Source organism: Monocercomonoides exilis (assembly GCF_001643675.1).
Source record: "Monocercomonoides exilis strain PA203 chromosome Unknown scaffold7-2047599, whole genome shotgun sequence".
NCBI classification, from domain to species: Eukaryota; Preaxostyla; order Oxymonadida; family Polymastigidae; genus Monocercomonoides; species Monocercomonoides exilis.
Window position 1 is genome coordinate 1,122,286 of NW_027150552.1, and position 23,394 is coordinate 1,145,679.

The 23,394-nt window shown below is 35.3% G+C and overlaps 12 protein-coding genes across 12 annotated transcripts; 6 read left to right on the top strand and 6 right to left on the bottom strand.

Moving 5' to 3' along the window:
• Positions 1-1,710: 1,710 nt before the first annotated feature.
• Positions 1,711-2,812, bottom strand: MONOS_17100 (putative store-operated calcium entry regulator STIMATE). Its single transcript, XM_067869988.1, has 4 exons — positions 2,678-2,812; positions 2,541-2,612; positions 2,401-2,479; positions 1,711-2,358 (listed from the first exon to the last, which is right to left on the bottom strand). The coding sequence occupies exons 1-4, from the start codon at positions 2,766-2,768 to the stop codon at positions 1,800-1,802; spliced, it is 801 nt and encodes a 266-aa protein (XP_067733442.1). The 5' UTR covers positions 2,769-2,812; the 3' UTR covers positions 1,711-1,799.
• A 739-nt stretch (positions 2,813-3,551) lies between these two features.
• MONOS_1 (putative Protein tyrosine and serine/threonine kinase) lies at positions 3,552-5,930 on the bottom strand (the record flags this gene model as incomplete). Its single annotated transcript, XM_067862403.1, has 1 exon — positions 3,552-5,930. One exon carries the CDS (start codon positions 5,928-5,930, stop codon positions 3,552-3,554), a length of 2,379 nt encoding a protein of 792 aa, XP_067733443.1.
• Positions 5,931-6,005: 75 nt separating this feature from the next.
• On the bottom strand, positions 6,006-8,045 carry MONOS_2 (uncharacterized protein; the record flags this gene model as incomplete). The annotated part of the gene is made up of 1 exon (XM_067871888.1): positions 6,006-8,045. One exon carries the CDS (start codon positions 8,043-8,045, stop codon positions 6,006-6,008), a length of 2,040 nt encoding a protein of 679 aa, XP_067733444.1.
• A 258-nt stretch (positions 8,046-8,303) lies between these two features.
• Positions 8,304-8,768, top strand: MONOS_3 (uncharacterized protein; the record flags this gene model as incomplete). The annotated part of the gene is made up of 1 exon (XM_067872964.1): positions 8,304-8,768. One exon carries the CDS (start codon positions 8,304-8,306, stop codon positions 8,766-8,768), a length of 465 nt encoding a protein of 154 aa, XP_067733445.1.
• A 12-nt stretch (positions 8,769-8,780) lies between these two features.
• MONOS_4 (uncharacterized protein) lies at positions 8,781-9,425 on the top strand (the record flags this gene model as incomplete). The annotated part of the gene is made up of 1 exon (XM_067874036.1): positions 8,781-9,425. One exon carries the CDS (start codon positions 8,781-8,783, stop codon positions 9,423-9,425), a length of 645 nt encoding a protein of 214 aa, XP_067733446.1.
• An 18-nt stretch (positions 9,426-9,443) lies between these two features.
• Positions 9,444-9,689, top strand: MONOS_5 (uncharacterized protein; the record flags this gene model as incomplete). The annotated part of the gene is made up of 1 exon (XM_067875113.1): positions 9,444-9,689. The coding sequence occupies one exon, from the start codon at positions 9,444-9,446 to the stop codon at positions 9,687-9,689; it is 246 nt and encodes an 81-aa protein (XP_067733447.1).
• A 54-nt stretch (positions 9,690-9,743) lies between these two features.
• Positions 9,744-10,088, top strand: MONOS_6 (uncharacterized protein; the record flags this gene model as incomplete). The annotated part of the gene is made up of 1 exon (XM_067876196.1): positions 9,744-10,088. One exon carries the CDS (start codon positions 9,744-9,746, stop codon positions 10,086-10,088), a length of 345 nt encoding a protein of 114 aa, XP_067733448.1.
• Positions 10,089-10,996: 908 nt separating this feature from the next.
• MONOS_7 (uncharacterized protein) lies at positions 10,997-11,305 on the top strand (the record flags this gene model as incomplete). The annotated part of the gene is made up of 1 exon (XM_067877289.1): positions 10,997-11,305. One exon carries the CDS (start codon positions 10,997-10,999, stop codon positions 11,303-11,305), a length of 309 nt encoding a protein of 102 aa, XP_067733449.1.
• Positions 11,306-11,877: 572 nt separating this feature from the next.
• On the bottom strand, positions 11,878-16,498 carry MONOS_8 (uncharacterized protein). Its single transcript, XM_067878369.1, has 8 exons — positions 16,373-16,498; positions 16,221-16,305; positions 16,138-16,150; positions 15,969-16,076; positions 15,707-15,926; positions 14,913-15,651; positions 14,331-14,679; positions 11,878-14,160 (listed from the first exon to the last, which is right to left on the bottom strand). Exons 1-8 carry the CDS (start codon positions 16,449-16,451, stop codon positions 12,061-12,063), a joined length of 3,693 nt encoding a protein of 1,230 aa, XP_067733450.1. The 5' UTR covers positions 16,452-16,498; the 3' UTR covers positions 11,878-12,060.
• Positions 16,499-16,507: 9 nt separating this feature from the next.
• Positions 16,508-18,914, top strand: MONOS_9 (uncharacterized protein). Its single transcript, XM_067879456.1, has 4 exons — positions 16,508-16,647; positions 16,697-16,784; positions 16,844-16,891; positions 16,962-18,914. The coding sequence occupies exons 3-4, from the start codon at positions 16,875-16,877 to the stop codon at positions 18,742-18,744; spliced, it is 1,800 nt and encodes a 599-aa protein (XP_067733451.1). The 5' UTR covers positions 16,508-16,647; positions 16,697-16,784; positions 16,844-16,874; the 3' UTR covers positions 18,745-18,914.
• A 3,535-nt stretch (positions 18,915-22,449) lies between these two features.
• MONOS_10 (uncharacterized protein) lies at positions 22,450-22,677 on the bottom strand (the record flags this gene model as incomplete). The annotated part of the gene is made up of 1 exon (XM_067862404.1): positions 22,450-22,677. One exon carries the CDS (start codon positions 22,675-22,677, stop codon positions 22,450-22,452), a length of 228 nt encoding a protein of 75 aa, XP_067733452.1.
• Positions 22,678-22,746: 69 nt separating this feature from the next.
• Positions 22,747-23,181, bottom strand: MONOS_11 (uncharacterized protein; the record flags this gene model as incomplete). Its single annotated transcript, XM_067863492.1, has 1 exon — positions 22,747-23,181. The coding sequence occupies one exon, from the start codon at positions 23,179-23,181 to the stop codon at positions 22,747-22,749; it is 435 nt and encodes a 144-aa protein (XP_067733453.1).
• Between the last annotated feature and the right edge of the window lie 213 nt (positions 23,182-23,394).

Genomic DNA, 23,394 nt, shown 5'->3' on the forward strand with positions numbered 1-23,394 from the left:
TTAACGTATTCACCAATAAATATGATAGTTATATAAAATTTATTTATTGATGAAATTTAAATTGATTCAGTAGGTATATTATAAAATACAATTTGGTTGAAAATTCACTGAAAATGATCATTATTAATCATCAATTAAGAAAATAATCTTGATTTATGAAATGCCTACTGAATCAATTTAAATTTCATCAATAAATAAATTTTATATAACTATCATATTTATTGGTGAATACGTTAAATCCACTTGGATGTTTTTGTGTTTTGCAAAAAATATTTTTTAGTTATCCCATTGATAATGATTTTTCAAAAATGATTGATTTTCATTCCGTCTTAACGAGCAAATTGTCGAAAATGAAAAATAACCAGAACAGTTTACAACAAAGAAAAAATAAGTTATGTGTATAAAAAATGAACTGAATCGTTTTATTAAAATAGAAAAATTCATTAAAAGTCAAATTTTCAAAAATAAAAATTATATATTTCTTTATAAATACAGCATAACAAATAAAAATTTCAATATGGTTAGATGTGTTATATACTGATGTATGAATGTGTGAATTATTATAATTTATTTTTTGAGACTTGTCGAGATATATGAATATTTCTAAAAAGTCCGGGTTTCTGAAAAATTCCCGGGTTTCTGAACGATGGTATTATAAAAGGACTTGCACAGTCAATTACGAATTACAAATTTGTGAAAATGCTTCTATGCTTCTTTTCATTCTTTTTTATCTGCATATTTCAAAAAATCATGATTTAATCAACAAAAGTCTAATCAATTTCTTGATTTTTTAAATTTTATTATTTCGAAAAATAATTTAAAATCAACAAGAACAATGAATAACTAAAACAGAATCAATTTAACAAAATAATTACATTTAGATGTTTTTCATTTCAAAACGAATATGACTTAACATAGAAATATTAAAATTGCATCTAAAAACTTTGAAATAAACATTCAAGTTAATAATTTTTTCATGTGTACGTGTTGACAAAACTCATCCATATATAGCTCTCCTTCTTTTTGAAAACCAAGTCTCTGATAAAACGGTAGAGCAACGCATTGGGCTCCTAAACTAACAACGTTGCATCCCAATTCTTTTGATTTTCGTTCAACCTCTTGCATTATTTTTGAACCAAATCCAGCTTTTCTAAATTCTTTTGAAATACACAACCTACCACATATCATATTGCCCTTAGATGCTCCATGGAAAATCCTACAACAACCAACCGGAGTATCTCCACAGTAAAGAACAAGATGATGAGATAATTTGTCTATTTCATCAAACTCCAAATCTTCGCTAAATCCTTGCTCAAATACAAATACTGACATTCGTAATTTCCTCGCATCCGTTGGAACTGCACCATCGCTCGACCAAACAAAACGCTCAATCATTAAAACACAAAAATCAATTTTAAAAATAATAACCATTAATAATTTTTTTCCTATATGAGATGCAATAGTGAAGAATGTGGAATACCTCCAATGGTATCTTTGCTAATAAATAAATAAAAGAATACTTTAATTTTTTTTTATGAACCAAATGATGATTACATCAGAATAAAATTTCTCATCAAACTTATGAAAAATGCGTATTGAGTCATCATTTTCGATGAGCACACTTTCCATATTATCAAAAGTTTCAATTTTCAATCTTTTTGTATTCTTTCACATTTTATAACACACATGACGTTTTATCTTTTGTCGAACTTTGTTCAGACTTTGAAGTTATTTTTTTAAGTGAAATGCATTTATGAAATGATAATTAACTCATATAATTCAAAAATGAAACAATGCTTTTATGGAAAAGAGGAAGTATCTATTTCAATGTCTTTGATTTGCTTTGGATACATTGATCTTTTGGAAATTTCATCAATTTCATCTTGATCTTCATCTTGTGAAAGTATGTCATTTGTATTTTGATCTTCCAAACTAACATAATGTTTTGTTGTTTGCTGTTGCGCTACTGCTCGCTGCCCTCCTCTTTTTAAGAAAAAATCTTGAACTATAAAGACAAGAGAGCTTACAATAATTGGTTCAACGGCCATGAGAATAAATATCTTCGCATCTTTATTAAAGTTAAGTGGCCATATCAGAATTGAACTTATCCAATTGAGAGGAGTGGATAGAAAATATACAATTATTGTTGTAAGAGCCTTGCTGAATGTTACGATAATTGACCAAACAAAAAACTGTCCCCCAAAAGCTGAACATTTTGGAGGAATTCCATAGTTTCCACTTTTCAAATAGATTAAAGAAGAAGAATCAAATTTCTCAAAACATTTATCACAAATAGCATTTAAAAAATAGTTAAAAATTGTTCCAATAATGCAATCCGCGTGGTAATTCGTTAAATACCTAAAAAAAAAAATTAACATTGATAAATCAACAGATACAAACCAAATACATGGATCATCTGAAATTTCTTTAGTGAAAAAAAGTGCAAGTCCAATTGATGCAAAGTGCTGTATCACAGTGCCTATTATTTAAATTTATAAATGAGAATAACAAACAATAAAAGAGTAAAACACAAATTAAACCCATTGTCTGCTTCATCATATCAAAGAGCCATATAACAAACGGCCTTTGGGGTCTTTCGAAATGACGGATCACTAAAATAAGCGGATAAAAAGTTCGCTCCTCATTTAGGCACACAATCATCAATAAAAAATCACACAAATTACAGCAATGAATGCAACAAAAAATAAAATCGCTTGTGAAATCCAAGATAAAGTACCAGTTAATTCACAAGTATTTTCATTCGTCATCCAAATAAAATTGAAAATTTATACACAATTATTCGAAGAAATAATTAATAGAATTCAAAATGGGCCTGTAATTAATAGAAACTGAAAAAACACTTTTCAAGAAAACTTATGTTTATAGTTATTAATGAAACATTTTCAATTTCTAGTTTGTTTTTATGAATCTTTAATTCATTTAAAAAAAGTGCAAAATACTCAAAATTAGATATTCAAATATAAAAATCAATTCTTTCGAAAGTTGATGACAAAAATATTTGGTACTGATTGTCACAGAGTTTCCTTCATTCAAAAAAGTTAATTTGAAAATTTGTTATCTATAGAACTTTATGTGTTTGTGACGTTTTTGTTGTTCACACAAAAAGTAACAAAAAAATGAAAACAGACCCAAAAAAAAAAAAAAAAAAAAAAAAAAATAAAAAAAAAAAAAAAAAAACTGAACTTCAGAATGACAGTAACATATATCCTTCCCATAAGTTTTTTTTTTGCGAAGATTAAAAGTGACAAAAGTGTTTCTTTCTTCTTAATTCTTTCAAAATTGAAATCACTTTTATAAGCATAAGTAATTGTTTGTTACATATTGATTTTTGAAATCTCAAAATCATAAAAACTTTTCATAAACTCATTAATAATAAAAGATGAAACTGAAGATTCAAAAAGGTTATATCAACGCATTCCTCAAATAAAGAATGGAGAAAAATACAGCCTATAGCTTAAAATTTCCACTCTGCAATTTTTTTGAAATTGAAAAAATAGAAAGAAAAGAAACAATACAAAACAATTTCTTTTTCATAACAAATTATCTGTCTGCTGACTATCATTAACATCTGATGCTCTTTCAATTACTGTTGGTTTCTCAACAAACAATATCGAGATGCTTCCACCTTCTCCATCCTCTTCTTGCGAATCATCATTGAAATCGATTGCATCAGACATCGTGAGAACAACGGAATTTTCTGGAAACCTTTGGATAAACTCCCTTTTCAGTGTGACCACTGTTGGTCGTGCTTCTTTTTGCTCTGAAAAACATCCTTTTATAACGTCATGATATGCTGATGGGCTTATCATCTGAATGCTTGGCCTCTCCCCATTCACAATCTTCTGTCCAACAATTTCTGCCTCATACTCCCCAAACGGGATTTGAAGAGTCAAGCACTCCCACAGCATCACCCCAATCGAGAATGCCACCGATTCCTTCGTTGCTCCCATTTTTTTGTTCATCAGCAGTTCAGGTGCCTTCCACCTCAGACACTCTTTCTTGAAATCATCCTCATCCTCAGAGGCTGATGAAGGCAAAGAGTCGCTGTCATCATCAACACTGGCTGATGTAACAACAGTTGATGAAGAGATGGATGATGAATCTGAATCATCATTTGACAAGAAGTCTGAATGCATGACAATGCAGATAACCATATGCTCCGAGAACAGAACAATGTGAGGGCTCAGATTGGAAAGAGAAGAAAGAGGATTTTCCATTTCATCAAATGAATGAAGAGCTCCATTCGCCACCCAGAACAGGATTTGTGCAGCTGTATGTTCTCTCTCCGTTAATGTGCCTATGGCAATCTCCTTCTTCTCATTCCTTCCGTGCAGCAGCATGAACAATGAATCCCTCAGATCCACAATCAGCTTCTCATGTGGAGATGAACAGGCCATCGCATCCACCAGATTCGACATTGATGATGTGGTTGGGCACAGATCCTCTCCACGAACAAATGTTGAATCTGTGTCTGAAGTGTCTGTTGTTGAAGTGGATGAGATGGAAGGTGATGGTGTTCTCTTTCTTATCTCTTCCTCTTCTTCTTTCTCATCAACCTTCTCCAGCATCCATTGAGGAATCTTGTCTGAGTCTCTCCCCAAAATATATTCTGTCGAGCCACTCTCAGATAGAAGATGCTCAGATGACTCGGAGTGTCCCAAGCTTTTCTCGTACACCCTCTTCTTTATCCTCTCTTCATTCTTCTTCTCTGCTTCCCTCTCAGCTCTTCTCCACTGATCTTCTGGAGACATCTCCATCGTCACCATCTCAAATGCCTTCGGATCTTTTCTGATATTATCATTCACAATCTCTCTCAGATCTTCTGCTTCATTCTTCACCTTCTTCCATCGAACAATGAATATTATCGATACAATTAACAGTATTACCACGATCACAATACAAACAATCAGAACCCATGAGATTTTTCCTTCTTTTCCTCCTTCAACAATCTTTTCATCATTATTTGGTGGAATCATGCTTGAATTCTTCAAAATGAATGAATTTGTTGACGAAGGTGATTCTGCATTTCCAAACAAAATATGCACACTCACTTCAATTTCATCTCCACAACTGCTGATCAGATCTTTTGACACGCTTCCTTCAACTTCTTTTTCAGATAAAAATCCACTTGTATCAAAATCATGTTTTTCAATCTCTTTCTCTTCTCCTTTTCTCTTCACAACTGCGAATGACAGATTGCATGGAACAATAAGATTCCCTTTGAATGTCAGTTTCATCCTATCTGTCTCTTCCTTTGCTTCCACACTCTCCAGCACAGAAATGAAAAATGATGAATCCCTTTCTGAAACAATCCCTTCAAAACTGCACCCTTCATTCAACATCCAAAGTGATGTGTTTGGTAAAACTCCATCTCCTCCTTTCAAACTCATCACATTCAATATTCCTGAATCTGAACAGATGATATTTCTTCTCAATGATGGATATCCTTTAATTGAGAGATTGTTGTTCAAAAATTCTCCTTTCTCAATTATCACATTTCCTCCACTCATTGTTATTCCACCTTCTGGTGAATTGGTTATTGTTGTGTCTTTCATCATCACAGAACTCTTCACAACATCCACAAGAGATTCTTCCCAGCTGCACATCTCTTCTTCTGTATTTGAATTCTTTTCATTTCTTTTATTTGAACTTCCATCAAAAATGCAACTGTCCATTTTCACATCTGTGCAATTCTCTAATTTCATCAATTTCCCTTTTGTGGTCTTTGAACTGACTCCACCTATTGTGATATTTGCCAATTGCACTGTCTTTTTCATTGACAGGCATGATATCAGTGAATCTTCATTTCCTTCAACTGTGATATTATCTGTATTGAAATCCTTGGTTGTTAATTGTCCACATTCATTTATATCAATCAGAGAAGTTTCTATTGTAGAATTGCAAATCATTAATGAATCAACTGTTGATGAAAGAGAAGATGAAAGATACAACGCAGATTCATGAAGAATAAGATTTGATATCGCTCATCCATCAAGTTGCAATTCTCCTTTTCCCATATAAATTATGTGAAATGGAATGTCTGTAAATTCTGTATTAACTCCTTCTATCAATTGTTTTGCAATGAACGAACAATTCATTATCTCAAGAATCCCTCCCTCTGGCGATATCAGTGATTCATGTGTGGAAGCGAAATTCGAATCAAACACAAATCCTATTCTCAACAACGAAACTGTTCCATCTGTTGTTATCAAAGTCTCTCTTGTTCTTTCAATGTTTGATTTCACTTCAACTTCACAATTTTCTCTGCTCTTCGAACTCAAACTCATCTCCTCCAGTTCTATCTCTTCCCCAATCACACTCTCTTCAACAACAATCATCACGCTCATGAAATCTGAAGTCAGATGCATCAGTCCATAATCAACTGAATCACATGGAAGTGTGCTTGTTCCACATTGCCTCTCATTCGATCCATTCACACTGCTCACAATGATCGTGTCACTCTGATGAATTGTCACAAAATCAATCAGATCAGTGTCGCTCGGATAATCGCATGAATCTCTTCCAAATATAGTGTTGAAACGATCGTAATAGCCTTCTCGAAGATCAAACTGGAATTGGCTTTCATTGATCTGAAATGTGATGTTGAAACATTCAATAAAAATATCATTCCCAACTTTTGCTGTGTTTGCACTGAACTTCATCCCCACAAATGAAAAATTCAATTCTCCTCTTTCCTTTGTTGCCAAATACACCCCTCCTCCTTTCCCATTTGTGCAGCTGCATTGACTGATTTCGGACTTAATCATCTTCATTGATCCAGATGCACCCAATGTGAAAAAGATCGCCCCTCCTTTTTCACTTGCTTCTGCTTTGTCTTCTGTGATGTTGCTCTCATTCACAACCAAACAAATCTTTTTCTCACTTTTTGATTCCAAAATGCTTGCTCCATTATCAGTTCTCTTCACACAAGAAAATGATGAATTGTCAATCTCAATATTTGTTCCTTCATTTTCTCCATTTTTCTTCAATCCTGGTTCGGATTTCTTGATTGACAAAAAGCAACCTCCGCTTTCATTCAACGATTTCACTCGAACATTCACAAAATGGCAATAGACTCCAGCATTGTTAATTGCAAAAATGCTGTTTCCAACATTGCACGATTCAATCGACAAATCATTCACTTCCACACTGCCTCCAATTGCATCCACAAATACACAATCAAATCCATTATTCATTCCTGCTTCTGAATGGAATGCGCATCCAGTTATCACCAATTCTCCATTTTTGTTTGAAATAATTGTTTTGGCTGAGTTGTCAAATCCTGACGTTAGCTGAAGTTTGATATTTGTTAATTCAAGATGAATATCATTTTCCATGAAATATTCCAGTTGACTTCCAATTGACTTTTCAAAATTCAATTTGGATTTCGTATTCTCTTCTCTCATATTTACACTCTTTTTGATCTGATAATTGGAAACATTGAATGAATCTTGAATAACAGTTGATCTTTCAATCTGAATTGTTTTCTTTCCAATCTCCTTTTTCATGTTTTCCATCCCTTTCCACATCGTGAAGCATGGCTCTTCTTCACTTCCACATCTTGCAACATCAAATCCACTCGATGAGATAAATATCTCAAACGAGCTGTATGGAATCAGAAACATGAACAAATCCTTTTCTTGATGATTGTTATCACTTCCAACAAACAAAGTACCATCTTTTATCATGGACAAGTAATTGAAGTGGAATGAATCATTTGTCACAGAACTGTTGAAATCCTTTCCCAAAATGAACATATTCTTTCCAATGGACGCTTTGTTGTTTGCAAACGAAACGTCTTCCAAAAGAAAAGGCTTTTCTTCCAAACAATTTTGACAGTTCAAATACAAGAATCCTCCTTTTCCATTGATCGTTGAAAGTGAACAAGATGATGCATTTGCTGATTTAATGACCAAATCTTCGTCATTTTTTAATGTCACTTTTGCAACTCCACCTTCTCCACTGCCCTTGTTCTCAATCCTCGAAAAGTCGCTGTTTTCAAACAAAACAGAAGAAGATATCATCAATGGAGATTCACCAATGAACGCTCTGCCAAACTGCATCCTTCCATTGTGCAATTCAACAGTTTCACTTTGTATTTTTCTTCATTTTCTCCTTCATTCACATTTGATGAGAAAAGTGAAAATGAAAACAACGAGTCAGACGATTTCACATCTGAAATCGTGACAAACTCCAGTTCAACCATCTTCCCTGTCGATTTGATCAAGGAAAATTCAATTGAATTTTCCTTCCCTCCAACCACACTCATCATACAGTTTTTCATGAATAGCTCGCCATTTTGGGTGCATGATTCGATCACTGCTGAGATTGTCCTCTCAAAATTCGATGGAACAACAATCCCAATGAACTCCATTTCTGTCAGTGATTCTGACTTCAGAATGGATTCTTCAGACCCATTCGCTTCTCTTTGGCATTCGATTCTTATCATTTCCTCCTCTTTTGCTTTAATATGCACTCCTCCCACATCCAAACATCCAGCTACTGTCGATTTTGAACACACAACAATTTCTTCTATTATGTTCTGTGTTCTCTTCAGATGCCCTTCCCCGAAGTCCACACTCTTGCATGGCACCTTTTCAATCCCACAACACAATACCTCGATCCCAGATATTCCATCGATAAACACCTTGTCAGCTTTGTATCCATCGAGAAATATAAATAAATCGACATTCCAGTCGCCAAATACTTCTGTTCTGTCATGTCCAACAATCGAGTTGTCTTTCTGAGTGATGCTTTTCATGAAGGCGAACAAGGGCTCTTTCACAGAAGCGACAAGGGATTCACACACAAAATACACATCTCTTCCAACACAGGCCTTGTTGGCTGAAAACATCACATTTGTTATGGAAAAGGAGGATTCTGACACCTGTGAGCCTTGGTTAAACTCGATCATGAGAGCACCGCCTCTTCCTCCAGAACTTGTATCCTCGCTCACAGAGCAGGTGGAGAAGGCGGTGTTGCTCACCGAAAACGAGTTGGCAGAGGCAGATGAGGCGAATGAGATGCACCCTCCATCGGTGGCAGTTTGTTGGCTCAACTGTTCTGAGTTGATGTTTGTGATGGTGCAGTTGGCGAGGGAGAGGGAGAGGGCAGGGGAGGTGGCAGAGGAGAGGACACAGCTGGCGGGGGCGGCAGTGGAGGTGATGTGGGTGATGTTGGAGGAGTTGAGGGTGAGGGGAGCGGTGAGGGAGGTGAGGTGGAAGATGCTTTGGCTGTTGAGGGCGAGACTGGTGATTGCTGTGTGGTTGAGGGCGAGGGAGCCAGCAGTGAGGAAGAAGAGGGGAGTTTTTATTGTTATGGAGGTTGTTCCGGTGATGGTGGTTGTGTTGAGGTTGAGGGAAGGGGAGTTATCGGAGAGGTGGAAGAGGATGGGGGTGATTTGATTTGTGGAGTTGTGGGCGATGGCGAAGGCAGAGACTGTGAGGGAGCCCTGGGTCTGTTGGAAGAGGGCAGAAGAGGCAGATGGATCTGGTGAAGAAGATGTTGATATTGATGAAAATGATGAAAATGATGAAAATGATGATGTTGATTGCGATGACTGTGAATGTGAGTTTGATGGTTGGGGAACGCCACTGGATGCGATTGTTGTGGCAGTTGTGCCATTTCCGATGATTTTTGTGTCAACCGCTCTGAAAGTGAGTGTCTGAGTGGGAGTAAAAGTGGAGTTGAGAAGGGTGAGGGAGGCATCGCTGAAGGGAGCAATGCATCCGAGTGCATACTCCACGGTGGCACATGGGCTTTGCTGTGTTTTGCCGCAGGCATCGACATCACTTCCGCTGTTGGCAACAATTTTGTTCTGGTCGATGATTGGAAGCCAGCTGTTGAACACGGAGTTGTCTGCTGTTCCACAATTCCAGACTCTTTTTGATAAAGTTGTTGATCCGCAACACTCGAACGGAGATTGGGTGATATCACTTCCGCCGAAGAACACATCATTTCCTCTTCCGTTTGCAACTGTATTATTATCGAAGAAGCAAAAAGAAATGAATTTAGTTCCACTCATCCAAGAAAATGTTTTGGTGCAACACAACCCAGCACCTCCATAAGTGGAAGTGGCATTAATTTTGTTGTTAATGAATAGGCACTCTTCAAGCAAAAATTGAATTGGTTTTTCTGGTGGGGGATAATTAAACGATACAGAACCAGTCGCATCTCTGCCAGAATTTGCAATGCACTTACATTTTAAAAATTGGAATTGGCCTGACGATCTCATTTCATTAAGATAAAAGTACCAACTTGTTCCAATGTTATGTGTTATCGTGCAATTTTCGGCTTTATTTTCTGAAAGGTGATAAAAAGAATTTGATTGTGACCCACCAATACAATTTGCTCCTCCATGAGCAGCTGAACAGCTTGTGAAATTGGATTTTGTGATGTTGATTTTTAACAAATACCAACAAAGCAGAGCTCCTCCTTCACCATTAGCTGAACAGTTATTGAATGAACAAGAATTGATTGTAAGATTAGCATTAGAACAGTTTACATTTAGCGCTCCTCCATCACATCCTCTACCTTTTGTGTCAATCCATTCACACCACTCAAAGAAATAGCTATTCAAATCAGTAAAGGACAAACGACTTTATTTCTCTCTATGAGTTTCATTTCCAATATGTTCAACAGGATCATTTTGTAAAGATCGCGTTTGGCGGAGGAAAGAAGTGTTGAAGGCAGAGAGGGAAGTGAATGGGCTGTTGAGGTTGGTGAGAATGGCACCATCGATGGGGTTGTGGGTGTGGAGGAAGATGGTTGAATGGACGGAGAGGGAAAAATGAAGAGAAAAGGAGGGAATTATGTGGGTGTTTCTGTGGGTGTTCGTGTTCGTGTTTGTGTTTGTGTTTGTGTCTGTGTCTGTGTCTGTGGTGGTGAATGAGTTGTGTGAGTGTGTGTGATTGGCAGGAATGATGTGTGTGGATTGTGGTGCAGTGGTGATGTTGGTGAAGAGTGTGTGTGAGAGATGGAGATGAATAAGGGAAGAAGAAGGAGAAATGGAAGAAGGAGAAAAAAGGAATGGCTGAATGAGGGAGATAAACGAGGAGAAGGAAGAATGGGAGATGGAGAAAGAGGCGGGGATTGGGGAGTGAGTGGAAGAGAGGGAATTTGGAGGGATGGAGAAGAGGGGGAAGGAGAGGAATGCTGGTTGAGGGATTTGGAAAGAGAAGTTGGTGAGGGCGAGGGAGCTATGGGCAGAGAGGAAAAGCGGGTGGTGTTTGTGATTGTTGTGGGGGTGGATCTGGCAGGTGGTGGAGCGGATGGTGGTGGATGAGCGGTGGTGAGAAGTGAGGAGTGTGCATTCACGGAGAGGCGCAATGGTGAGATGGCTCGCACACAACGAGCTGTTGATGATTTTGAGACTTGTTTGAACACAGCAGATGCAATTGTCAGCTGCGCTCCCAATCGTTTCCCTCTGAATAGTAAAATTATTGTAAAGCTTGACATTTTCACGTGCATTGCTCAACATGCAGTTCCGGATCTCCTCGCTCCTTTTTTGCAGAATTTGTGCATCAGCATTACCCTCAGCATAAAGGCATCTTACACAAAGCAATAGCAATGCAACAATATTGAGTGCAGCTTTTGCGCTGGTGGAGCGTCTCGCCATGAATGTGGATGCAAACAAAAACTCAAAATGAAAAAATCCTGCACCCTTTATAATAAATATTTATTTATTTATTGTCTTTATAAGATATATTTTACAAAAATTAATCTTATTCCACTTTTTTTCCTAGATATCTTTCTCAGTTATTGACTTTTTCTTAATTTTATTTTATTTTATTTTATTTTTTTTTTGAATGAGAATGATTTCATCAAAAATCAAACAAAGCAGAAATAATTTTGTACAAATCGTTGTTTTTTTCATAAATGTAAGAATTTTGTCCCATTTGAAACATTTCCAAATAAGAATTATTTTCTGTGAATTAATCCACAATGAAAAAAAATATCACTTTCATGATTTTCAAAGTTAGAAATGAAAAACAAAAATATTGAAAACAATTTGAACTGAAGTTTTCTTTGTTTGATTACTTAATCTTCTTCAAACATCAATTTCTTTTTTCCAATCCTTTTTTTGTTAATTGTCGTTTGGTCCTTGGACAGTTTATTACTTTTTGATAAATTATTCTCCACTTTCATTTCATTTTTATGTTCTTTACTATCTTTAGAATCATGACTATGATCAAGATCATCATCATCATCTTCCTCTTCCTCTTCCTCTTCTTCCTCTTCCTCCTCCTCCTCCTCCTCCTCCTCCTCCTCCTCCTCCTCCTCCTCTTCTTCTTCTTCTTCTTCAAATTCATCATCTTTATGTTCAGCTCCATCTATTTCCATTCTGCCTGTTTCATTCTTCAAATCTTTCGAGGCGATAACTCTCACTTGTTCATTTCCTTTCTCATTTTTGCCTCCAAACACAGAAACTCGTGCATCACTCGCATCATTATCCGTCTGCCAAACATTATTTTGCATTTCTTTTGATCTTTCCATCTGAATTTTTTCTGTTATTCCTTTTTCTCTTTTCATTCCTTCTCTTTCAAGTTCTCTTCTTAACTGTTCCATTTCCGTTTCGCGAAACGGAGTTGAATATGAAATTGAATATGGCCGTGGCTGTATCACAATACGCAGCTTTTTTTGTCCATCGCTTTGATAAATAGAGGACGAAAGGGGCTCCTGATAAGAATTCGAAGAGGACGGAGAGAACGAAAAAGACCCAGTGGACGAAGGAGCATAAGAGACAGCAGCAGAAGAAGGCATTGCAGTTGAATGCAACGAAGGAGAAGGAGAAGCCACTGCAGAAGGATAAGAAGAGCCAATTGGAAGAGAAGGAGGAAGTGATGCATGATGTGAATGAATATGTGTTGGGTTCTGAAACGTGGTGTATTGAATGTTAGACGCTGGATAAGCAGAACTGTAAGGATCATCAAAGGCAACGGTATTCGATCGAGAAGGCAACGGATAAACTGGATTTTGAACATAATCTGCTGCGGAATTCAACTCTTTAGCTCTCAAATTCTTTTTCTCTTCTCTCGTTCTTCTTTCTGTTGCCTTTCTTTTTTTTGAATGCGAAAGCAATTTCCCAGAATTGCCACTTTTCTTTCTCTGGCTTGCACGCTTTTTCTTTCTTATTTCTTCACTTTTATTGTCACTTTCCTCCTCCTCCTCCTCATCTTCATCATCAATTTCTTCCTCAGATTCTCCTGATTCTTCAGAGAAATTATTTGATTCAAAATCCGATTCATCTTTCCTGCTCTTTTTATCTTTTCGTTTCAGATTTCTGTCTCTTTTTCTAACAGAAGGCACTTCGCTGCTTTCGTCTAATTCTTCGTCACTATCTTTCTCCTTTCTTTTTTTCTGTTCTGTTCTCTTTCTCACTTTTTCATTCGCCCTTTGACGCTTTCTCTCTTTTGGCACATTTCGCGATTTACGCTTGCGAACTGCATTTTCTTCGCTTTCGTCTGTCTCATTTGTTTCATCGTCTTCTCTAATCTCATCTTCACATGCTTTTTCTTCATCACTTTCTTCTGTCGATATTTCTTTTCTTTGCTTCAAATTTTTCTTTTGTTGGATTTTCGATTTTTTAGGCAATCGGGTAGACTTCTTTTTCGCTTTGTCTTTTTCATCTTTCTTTTCATCATCATCTTCTTCTTCGCTTTCTTCCTTTTCGTTTTCTTCCATTTCACTTTCTTTTTCCTTTTCACTTTTTTCATCTTCATTTTCATCGATCAATATTGTCTTTTCGTTCTCAACAATTTCGCTCTCAACTGCCAAAGATTTGTCAGCATTTGATTCATCATTGCTCAAAGAGCCTTCTTCATCTAATTTCAAAAGATGTGATGAATTAGATGGCGTCTTCAAAGCTTTCTTTGGCGTTTTATTTGATCTCTTTGGGGACTTCTTCATTTTGTCTTCTTCATATTCGCTCTCTTCACTACCCTCCTCTTTCTGCAATGCTTTCTGCTCTTCTTCTCTCTGGTCGCGCTCAAACGAAAGAGCAGAAGCAGTAAATGTGAAGATGTCTTCGTCCAGCAACTCCAATTGCATTTCCATTTCTTTTGAAGTCGAAGATTCAAGAAATGATTCACATATTTGCTTTTTCTGCTTTGAAACCTGATTTCGTTTGTTGTTCGAATTCTGAAGGCAAATGAAGATAGATTAATGAGAAAAAATGGAAAAATTAGTTTAGTTCATCATTAAAATTGAAAATGAAAATATGTTTAATACAATTTCAACATTTTCACAATAAAATTTGAGGCAAAAAGCAAAAAGAGTCTTCAAAAAAAGGTTATTTCAAATTCGCATACAATCCAAAAAGGAATGGCGATGATTGCAATCAATACCAAAAGCAGCACAATTGCAACAACAACTTTCCAAATGGCTGATTTTTCAGAAAGAAGATCCATTGCCTTCTGCTTAATCTGTTCATGAGCACTTATCACTGAAGACGAAATAGCAAACGTCTTATTTGAAGGTGTAAACATTGGTTTTGTGCTTGTTGCTTTTGTTTTGGAGCCAAATGAGAAAAGAAGAAGATGAATGATAAAATCTGCAAGTGGCACTGAAACTGGTAAAGAAACCAAGAACATCAAAAGAAGCACGGAAAATACAACTTTTTGTCTTCGCTTGTGCTGTTTGTTGTACCTTTCAACAACTCTGATAATATTTTTTAAAAAAAGAAATTTTCATAAAAAACATTCAAAAAAAAAAAAAAGAAAAATCAACAACAAAATTGATCATTTATAAAAACAGACACAAATCACAATTATAATTCATAAATAAAATTATCAAGTTTTCATTTCTTGAAATATTCGATGATATTTCTCTTATATAATTATCTTTTGATAAAAAAAAAATTGAATAAATCTCTTTTTCAATGATTGGCAAACCTGCTTGCTTCGCTCTCCAACACTCTTTTGTACTTTTTCGTGTTTGCCAAATCCATCTGTAGCCGAATGCCTGCAGAACCTTCAATGATGTTCAATACTTCAAAAAGCTGGTTTTGCTTCTTTTGAAAAGATGAGCGAGCAAATTGCGGAAGAAAAGTCAAAAATAGTCTGAAAGTCGAATCGCCAACAAAACTCTGTGTATAAATGGAATTGGACCGAGACAGCACCGACTGGGTTAAAGAATTGTTTTTCTTTTGAAGAGCTTTTGAGGAGGAAGAAGAATGAGAAGAAGGTGATGATTGTGGAGTGGAAAGTGGAGAAGAAGAAGAAGACATTGAAGATGGCGAATGTGAATCACGTGAATGTGAATTCATAGATGATGCTCCATGAGGCTGGTTATGATGGAAAATATCTTCATCCACTTTATCCAAATCAATGCTTTCTTTTTGCCTTGTACCTTTTTGCCACCATCTCTTCTTTCTGTTTTCTTCGCCTCCTATCTCCTCACTAATATCTTTGTATTTCGACCGACTATCCTCTTTCTTTGTTCTCTCAAAAAACCCTCCGCTAAGTTTTTGGGATAGTTGCTGCACAATTTTGATGCGATCTCGCTCTGTCTCGATGATATCCGCTTTATTTAAAATAAACAGCATTTTTGAGTTCAGTCCAATTGAATGTAAATAATGGCACAATGCCATTGTTCGATCAGACTGAAATTGAGCAACTGGCTCAAAAAATACTGCAAAAATACAATATAATACCAGAGCAAAACTGAATTCGATTGATTAACATACCAAGTATATGATCAACCACTTTTGCAAGTTGAATTAAAGTTGCTTCAAGATTAAAATCAAATGCCATTTTTGTTTCAACAATTCCAGGAGTGTCAATAAGTGTAATGCAATTAAAAGATCTGTTTGTCGAATTTACTGTTTTAGTTTTGACTTTTGGAGGCAAATTTGGAATATCACGAAAAAATGAAAACTGAGGAAACATGCTAATTGTTGCATCACACTAAATACTGTTGAAAAGTCTCAAATAAAATGAACTTCACACTGTTCCAATAAGTTCTTTTTCTCCATATGTTATGATTTCAATTCCTTGTGTTTCCATTGCCATACCGGTTTGCTGAACGTTCCTTCCTGTATACCAATTGATAAAGGACTAATTCATTTAAAAGATTCAAGTTAGATTGTCATAACAATTTTAATGTTTAATTTCACACTGATTTTCCAGAACTTTATCGAAATTAAAAACATGAAACAAATAAACAATCAAAGTTATTCGGAAAAATGATAATAATCAAACTTGTAATTCCCCATAAGCAATACCATGCTCGATGTGAATGGAGCAACAACAGATTTATTGAGTTCTTGCGCAATAGAAACATATCCTTTTTATAATCATTTTACAAAAGTGAAATTGAAAAAATTTCAACAAATATTAAACAAAAGCAATACCATTATCTCCCGTGTAAAAAGATAGCAAGCGTGAGCTTAATTTTGACTGTGCTTCGAAATACTCTTTTTGAGGGTTCATTTCAAAGAAAAAGCTAAATTTTAAAAATTGAAAATACAAATAAATAAAATATGGTCACATTATGATCATTAAATATGCGAGCTTAATTTGCGCAAGAAATACGAACGAAATGTGATATTAACAAATTTTCTGATTAGCAGACATATATATTCAATCCATTTGTGGATTTATGAATTGTTTTCTATTTGAAACACATGTTTGAAATTGTTTTAATTGTTATGTTTATTGAAATCATATTTTAAAAGATTTTATGTCCTTTATGCCAAGAAATTTGTCAAAGACATTATTTTCTAGAGCATTTGTCTTCATTTTGTATCAAACAGATTCAACTTTGTGTGCATAAACTTTTCTTACAAAAAATATTTTTTAAATAATTTAAGCACTTTCTCCAGAAGAAACAGATGCTGAAATTGGAGAGATCAAATGCCCAATTTGCGCTGGTTTAAACATAGAGAGATTTTTAACTGCAAGCTCATTACTTACGCATACTCAACTACACTTTTCATTTAGTGAAACTTTATCCTCAGGCGAAATGAAAAAAAAGATTGCTCTTTTTGATTCGCAAAAAGATGGGAAGCTAATTTCTTGGCTTCAGAAGCAATATTCTCTTATTAAAAACTCTTCGTCTCAAACACCCTCATTAAAATCAAAACACAGTGAATGTAAAACTCTTTTCAAAAATGAAACGGCTAAGTCTCAGACTTCATATTTCATGCCGAACATCAGTTATTCATTGAACAGGAAATTACCACAACATGCTTGTTCTTGCCCTGCATTTTTCCTGAAGGATCAAGATACTCCAGTTGAAAGTGTTTCACCGAGACTTATGGGAAATTTTCGTGCTATTACAAAATCATTAATTCCACGAATTCATCAATCTACAATCCCATTTGCGCCTTCCCCTCTTAAGCAATCATATACTGCTTCCTCATCGTGCATTTTTGATTCACAAGAGTATGAAGAAGAACTCATATCAATAGATGATATTGATAACGATGATCCAAAAGTTCATTCCGCTATTTCTCATCTTTATCCTTCTCCTTCTCCGCAGCCTTCTCTTTCAAGACACCCATTTCATCGCGACTCACCAATGCCTCCATCTCCATTGAAATTCTCCAAGAAAAAGCTTGATGATGGATTTGACGATTCTTTTAAAACTGAATCAATGAAAAACAAGATTGATTCATCAAAAACTTTTCAAAATCCACCCACACCACCTCCGCCAAGATCTTCTTCAAGTTCATTAATTGACATATCTGAGCCACTTTCACCGTATTCTTTTAATTTGTCAATTTTATTTGAGCCATCTTCTTTGGATATTCGATCTGATAGATTTGACTTTGAGAAATTCGAATCTGATTATTCTATTCTGTTTGATGAACACACACGTACATCTACAACTTCTGAAAGCGTTGAAACTCCTTCTTCTCCACCTTCACCATCTTATTCATCACTTTTTGGATTTGAAATAATTTCAAAGGAAGATACTGAATCAATAATGGTCGATACAACAATTGAAAAATCATCCACACATTTTTCGATGAAAAACACTAACAAGCCACCAACTTCTTCTTCATCGTCAAAACACATTGGATCTGCTTTATATTGTGTTCCTTTGACACGCAAAACATCAAAGAAAAGAAAAAGAAATATCAGAAAACGAGTTGGAAAGCAGAATAGAAAATCACGTTCTCTTCAACTTTCGGAAGAAAGTGAGCAATCTTCTAAAGGAGAAAATCCAAAGAAGAGGAACAATGAAAGAGGAATAGACGTGGAAGTGTGCGACGAGTCTGATGTTCCTTTCGTAACACCTTTTTCAGCTCCATCAGAAGAGATACCTCGACCGATAGACATTTGCTCAGATGGAGAATATAACAATGAGGAAGACGGAAAATACGAGAAGAAAAGGGAAGATGCAAAAACACAAATTTCTATTAAAGAAAGCGAAAGAGAAGAAGTCGAAAAAGCACAAAATATTTGTTTCACTGAAGAAAATAATAGCATTACTGATGATATCAATAGTGTTGATTCCAGTCAGGACTTTCATAAATTGAATCAAGATTCTTTTGAAGATGAAGAAATGAAAGCTACTCCTATGAAATTTTACAAAGAAAATGAAGATTGCTTTAGTGAAGATAGAATGCAAAACGAGAATTGCAAAAAAATAGATATAAGATTAAATCTTTCGGATCTCAAAAGGGAAAATAAGGATTTTAATAGAGAGAGAGAAGGAAAATCGATGCTTTCTTCTTTCTTTTCAAGGTTATTTTGGCCTAATCGGAAAAACTTGTAAAAAGACTGAATTTCATAATTGTTATATGATTCTTTTTCTTTTCATTTTATATTTTTCTTCATTTTTTTGTAAATAGTCGAATTATTCTGTTTATTTGGGGTTTTATTTAACATAATTATTTTTTTATTAGGAACTGAAAAATGATTCAAAAAAATTCAAAAATCTTATAGGGTGTTTTTTTAATCCGGACATAATTTTCATTTTTTGATATAAAGTTGTATATTTTTAGAAAAAAAATCGCATTTTGATATTTTCGAAAAAATGCAACAATAAATAGCAAATTTAATCCATTGATTCTCTTTTTAAATTTATTCGGCAAGATGGGATTATAGTAACTTTCATAATAGGCGGACGCTTTCCTAATGGCCGGACAGTAGCATTTTCTCAGCAGCTAATGAACGTAGAATTTTGATTTTTTCCCACATCAATCGTAAGGTGAATATGAGTATGTGAAGCATTCTGAGAATACTTCATACTTGATCATTCATTTTAAAAAAATAAAATTTGTTTTTCGGAGAAATTCGGAAAAACAAATGACTTCCTATTTCTCCGAAAAACAAAAGTTATTTATAAAAAATGAACAACCAAGAATGAAGTATTTTTAGAATGCTTAATAAACTCATATTCACCTTACGATTGATGTGGGAAAAAATCAAAATTCTATGTTCATTAGCTGCTGAGAAAAGGCCACTGTCCGGTCATTAGGAAAGCGTCCGCCTATTATGAAAGTTACTATATATCGAAGTGAAAATTTTTCATTTTTAATATTATCAAACTATTTGAATACATATGTTATTTCATTATTTTCATGTTTAACGAATAGGAAATTGATGATTTGAAAAAAAAAAAGAAAAAAAAATTTAAAAAAAAATATACATTTTTGGTTCATGATCGAAATGAATAAAAAATCAATTATTCTTTTCTTCAATTTGATACATGAGCTCCATCAGAAATCTCATCACTTGAAGTGTTATCATCCTTTGGAACAAAAATTTCATCGAAATCATCTTTATTTGGAACACCATTTTCGATTTATTCTTCTTCTTCTATGATTTCTCTCTCGTTTTCTCTTCCATTGTCTATATATCCCCCTATATTCAAAAAAGAAACTTTCACAGTTTTTTTCACCATCCAAAAAGAAAGATAGTCTCCAACATATTTCTCCCTTATGCCATGTCTTGGAAAAAAAGATCTCAGATATGACCACATTCCTTCCACTGTATTTGTAAATGCATGCGAAATTGGATCCACATAACTCTTTGAAAGATTCATTGTTTGATGAATGAAACCATGATCCTTCAAGCTGCTGTACGCACGCCATTCATCGCTCATTATTGTTGTTCCTGGATGGATATGAGATTTTATTTGAGGAACAAGTGCTTCGGAACTTCGATCAGGTTCAATAAAAAACAAATCTGGGTCATTATTTTTCATATCATAACTTTGTACGGAGTTTGATCTTTTTTTTTTAAGATTGCGGTAAGGGACAAATAAGTAATAAGCTCATGTTGAAAATTCAATGAAAAAGAAACTTGATTGAATTGGAAAATAACTATCAAAAAATATAGTTTTCTTCATTTCAACCATTATAACAGTTTTTTTTTTTTGCAAATTTTCAAATTTTTTGATCATTTAGAATTGCGATGCTATACATGCACAACTCACGTCAAATGAGTATGGAAGGTTAAGTGTGATTCGATGAAATGGGTGGTTTTTTTTGATATCATTAAAAAAGATCAAAAATTTGAGAAATTAAGTCTATTGTGGTAATTATTGATCAAAGAGTTAAATTGACTTTTCATGAGTATTCAGCCTTTAAAACTGTGATTTATAAATGTTTTATTTATTTCCATTAAAAACACACCTTTTTAATGTTTTTGGTGAAAATGAATTTTTTTATCAAGTTTTATAAAAATTTACACAAAACAAATAAATGAAACTTCTAAAGGAAAAGAGAAGCGTCGTAATTGGAAAATCAAAACATTGTTAAGAGATAGTTTATAAAGAGGAACAGAAAAGAAGATAAGAAAACAAAATTATAGAAATTAATTGATCAAAATCAGTTAATATATTTTTTGTTCTTTCCTTTGAATAGCCAACAAATCTCCATTTTTTTAATTCTGTTCAATAGCTTCATCAATTTTTGAACGAAATCGTGAACCATTGGATTAAACGATATTTAACAGCTGTCTCCCTCTTTTAGCCCAGAACAAAATTGTTGCCAGCAATGGAACAGATGTTTATGCCTGTTACAAAACACAGCAAAGCCCATGTGACACCATGGAGTATGCCCTCAACGGCTTCATTGCTCCATTCAGTGATGACTCTCTCTCTCTTCTCGTCTCCATTTTTACTCCTACAATGACTCTCACATTCAGCGCAGCTGACACAAAAATCATTGATAACAATAACCTTTTTCCAATTTCATTATAATTTCTTCAATTATTTCTTCTTCTAATTTTGAACAATTTTTATATTATTGTAAAGCTCATGAGTTTTCGACGTCTTTTCACAAGAAGCTGATTTTTTCAAAAATCCTTAACGTCAGCTCAGATAAAAACAATTCTTTAAATTTTCTTCATCTATTTTCTCCTTTTCATCAAATGCAAATTCCACTTGTTGCTTTAAGGAATCATCTATTTCTTCTCTTCAATATGCATCTCTTCGATCATATCAGAAAGTTCTTCAAAAGCATTTATTTCTTCAACATTCAGATTTCAACTTGCTTGTAACAGATTAGCGCAACTACCTCTTTGGAATTTCTCTTCAAATCTGCCTTTTCCCAAAAATTGCTTTTCCTCTTCATTTCACTTCAAACAATTCGCTGTGGTTTCGTAGCTGTGAAATCTGTCGAAGACTATTTTTGAATCAATTCACCCCAAATATCCTATCCTGCCCTGCTCCTTCTGTTTTCTGTGAATTCTTTCAATCTTAAAACGAAAAGGTCAGAATAGATTTTCTTTCCGATTGCATTCCTGATAATCGGTTAATATTGATTTGAAATTGAATCTCTTCCTTTGACATATAATTTTTTCAGATATTCCATGATAGAATAAATATTCCTTTTGTATTTCTGAATGTGAATGAAAGTGACAAACTATGTCGAATTCGAGGGGAGTTGAATGCAAGAGAAGGAGAAGAAGAGAGAGCAGAAAGTTTGAGTGGAGGAAGTGATCCAGGAGTAGCAGGATTAGCAGAAGATGGATGAACAGCTTGAAATAAAAGGAAGGGAGATGAAGAGATTCTGAGCAAAGGAGAAGATTGCTGTTGGGTGTTCATACAAGGACGAATTGACAATCGAAGAAGTTCAGTGAGAAAGAGGATGAAGAGCAATGTTTGCATTTGAAGCGAAATCAGCATATAATCAAAAGGCGCAACCAAATTGAGCACAGGGTGTTTCTGCATCAGATCCATCACGATTGAATTCTTCTTCTACGTGAAGAAAGACTCAAATTTTGAGAACGACAGCTCATCTCTTCTCACAGGCACGCTGTTCTGACTGAGTGTTCTTATCCCTTTCTCCTTCTGAAACAGTAGCTGTGATCCTTTCCCTGCTCCTTTCCTTTACTTACTGTGAGTAATTTCTGTTTCCTCTTTGTACCGCCACCATCCCCTCCACTTCATCCCTCTTCCTCTTCTCAACTCTGCCCGGCTCTGCCTCAGCCCATTCTTCAGCGCACTCATCAGATCCAACCGCGTTCTCGTCTACATCGCGTCGACTTCTGCATACACAGGCACTTTCCTCATCTTCCACACAAATTGCCCTTTTTCCTCGCTTTTGATTCGCACATAGCGGCAAGGCACATCCAGTTCATCGCTCAAATCTTCAAAGTCAGAATTAGTTAAATCATTCAACATGCAGTCCAATTTCAGTTCACTTGTCAAAATTGGCGTTTGGCTTTCTTTCGCCTCTTGTGGCGCATCGCTTGCCATTTTGTTCTCTTTCTGGTTGATCTGTGTGCCTGTCCCAAGGTGTGATTGTAATATTTCTTGGATGCTGCTTTACAGATTTTTGTCTTTTTCTTCTTTCTCAATTTTCCTGCGCTCCCGCTTTTCTATCTTCTTCCGCCTCCTCTCTTTCTCTTCTTTCTCCTCCTTCTTCTTCTTTTGTATTTCCTGTAGCTTCATCAGCCGAAATAGTTTTTCTCTCTGATCATCAGATTCCAATGAATTATACGTAATCTTCGCCTCTTCATCGTCCACTTTCCCTTTCTCATCCTGAAACTCATCTTGCATCGCCCTTGTCACTTCTTTGTTCAAATCCTTCATTCCCATCACACTCAACGTCACCCCTCCTCCTCCTCCTCCAATTCCTCCTCCTCCAACAGCAGGTGACAGCGGAGTTGTAGGTGCACCAACAGCTCCTCTCCCCATCTCCATCTCTTGGCTGTACGCAATCAACGCTTTCCCTCCGACTCCTCTCCATCCGCCGTCCATTCGCTTCCCTCGCGTAAAGTGTATCGTTCCAAAGGCGCCTCTTCATGAAGTATATTGCATAGGCTGTGGAGTAGGTGATGTTGTGTTGTTATGCTGCTGCTGTTTTTGCTGAGCTTGCGATGAAAGAGGCTCTGGTTTTGGCTCTTCTTAATATGACTCGTCCTTTTTGAATCTTTTTATTGATTCAATAGCGTTTGCATTCTTTTCTGCTTC

Excerpts from the sequence above, each read along its gene's own strand:
- MONOS_17100 (XM_067869988.1), bottom strand. The coding sequence starts at position 2,768 with ATGACGAATGAAAATACTTGTGAATTAACTGGTACTTTATCTTGGATT. Across the intron at positions 2,613-2,677 it reads TGCATTCATTGCTGTAATTT|TGATCCGTCATTTCGAAAGA; the intron begins GTGTGATTTTTT and ends CGCTTATTTTAG. Across the intron at positions 2,480-2,540 it reads TATGATGAAGCAGACAATGG|GCACTGTGATACAGCACTTT; the intron begins GTTTAATTTGTG and ends TTTAAATAATAG.
- MONOS_8 (XM_067878369.1), bottom strand. The coding sequence starts at position 16,451 with ATGAACCCTCAAAAAGAGTATTTCGAAGCACAGTCAAAATTAAGCTCA. Across the intron at positions 16,306-16,372 it reads TTTTTACACGGGAGATAATG|GATATGTTTCTATTGCGCAA; the intron begins GTATTGCTTTTG and ends GATTATAAAAAG. Across the intron at positions 14,680-14,912 it reads TTGGAGAGCGAAGCAAGCAG|AGTTGTTGAAAGGTACAACA; the intron begins GTTTGCCAATCA and ends AAATATTATCAG.